Genomic DNA, 975 nt, shown 5'->3' with positions numbered 1-975 from the left:
AGAGGAGGAGGAAACGATACCTTAGAGAGGAGGAGGAAACGATACCTTAGAGAGGAGGAGGAAACGATACCTTAGATAGGAGGAGGAAACGATTATCCTAAATTAGATGTACCTGTTTGAGGTTGTTAAGTGGGAGAACTTGCAAAATGGCAGGTTGTTCAAAAACGTATTATCTTCACTGTGTGTGGGTTTTTGCTAAATATCAGTAATTAGACTTCTTTTTGAGAATAAATGGAGAATAAAATGTCAGTTTTTTTTTTCAGTTTCCCGTTAAAAGCAACGATTTCCATTTCAGCCGGACAGCAACGACACGTAGCCTATCCGACCGTGTCGCTGGAGCGAAATCAAAACGTGGTAGCGTGACGTACCTCTGGGCAGGCGGACGTTCAGCTCGCTGCGAGCCACCTGAGCTTGGAGCGGGAGGCCGGCGGCGAGCCTCGCCGGGCCGGGGCTGAGCGGGGCGTGGAGGCCGGCGCCGGAGTCACCGTCGGCGGCCGCGGACGAGCCCTGGCTGACGTCGCAGCTCCGCGGCCGCACCAGGCTCAGGGCCAACGAAGAAGACCAGTGGGAGGAGGAGGAGGAGGAGGAGGAGGAAGAGGAGGCCTTCTGCAGTGAGATGGGGAGGAGGTGGTCAGGATCCGCTGATGCAGTGAGAGGAGAGGTGCTCTTCTGGAAGAGGGACGAGAAGAGGCATTACATCAACAAGAGACGCTGTTACATTCACAGGGTCGTCGATATTAGGCATTTCCTGATCTATTGTATCAGCATTTATAATTTAATTTATAACATTCATTCATCAGAATCACTCATAATGACAAATAAATCATCAATATTTAGTGTCTGTTAATTATCAAGGTGTTTTAAAAAATGCCTTTAGCAGCAACTTCTTTCCTGCACGTCCTGCAGACAGGATAACGATCTATCTATATATATATATATATATATATATATATATATATAAATAAATAAATAACT

General features: G+C 46.9%; 1 protein-coding gene across 1 annotated transcript in view; it reads right to left on the bottom strand.

Moving 5' to 3' along the window:
- Window positions 1-291: 291 nt before the first annotated feature.
- Window positions 292-975, bottom strand: part of LOC117958114 (protein Wiz-like) — a gene marked incomplete at its 5' end in the record, with an annotated part of 26409 nt that continues 25725 nt past the window's right edge. Inside the window, one exon of the mRNA XM_034894374.1 lies at window positions 292-669. Within this exon, the coding sequence (XP_034750265.1) occupies window positions 292-669 (378 nt within the window). The remainder of the gene's footprint in view (window positions 670-975) is intronic.

Source organism: Etheostoma cragini, chromosome 15 (genome assembly GCF_013103735.1).
Source record: "Etheostoma cragini isolate CJK2018 chromosome 15, CSU_Ecrag_1.0, whole genome shotgun sequence".
Classification (NCBI taxonomy): domain Eukaryota; kingdom Metazoa; phylum Chordata; class Actinopteri; order Perciformes; family Percidae; genus Etheostoma; species Etheostoma cragini.
The sequence above is the reverse complement of the archived record's forward strand: the minus strand, read 5'-3'. Positions and strand labels throughout refer to the sequence as shown.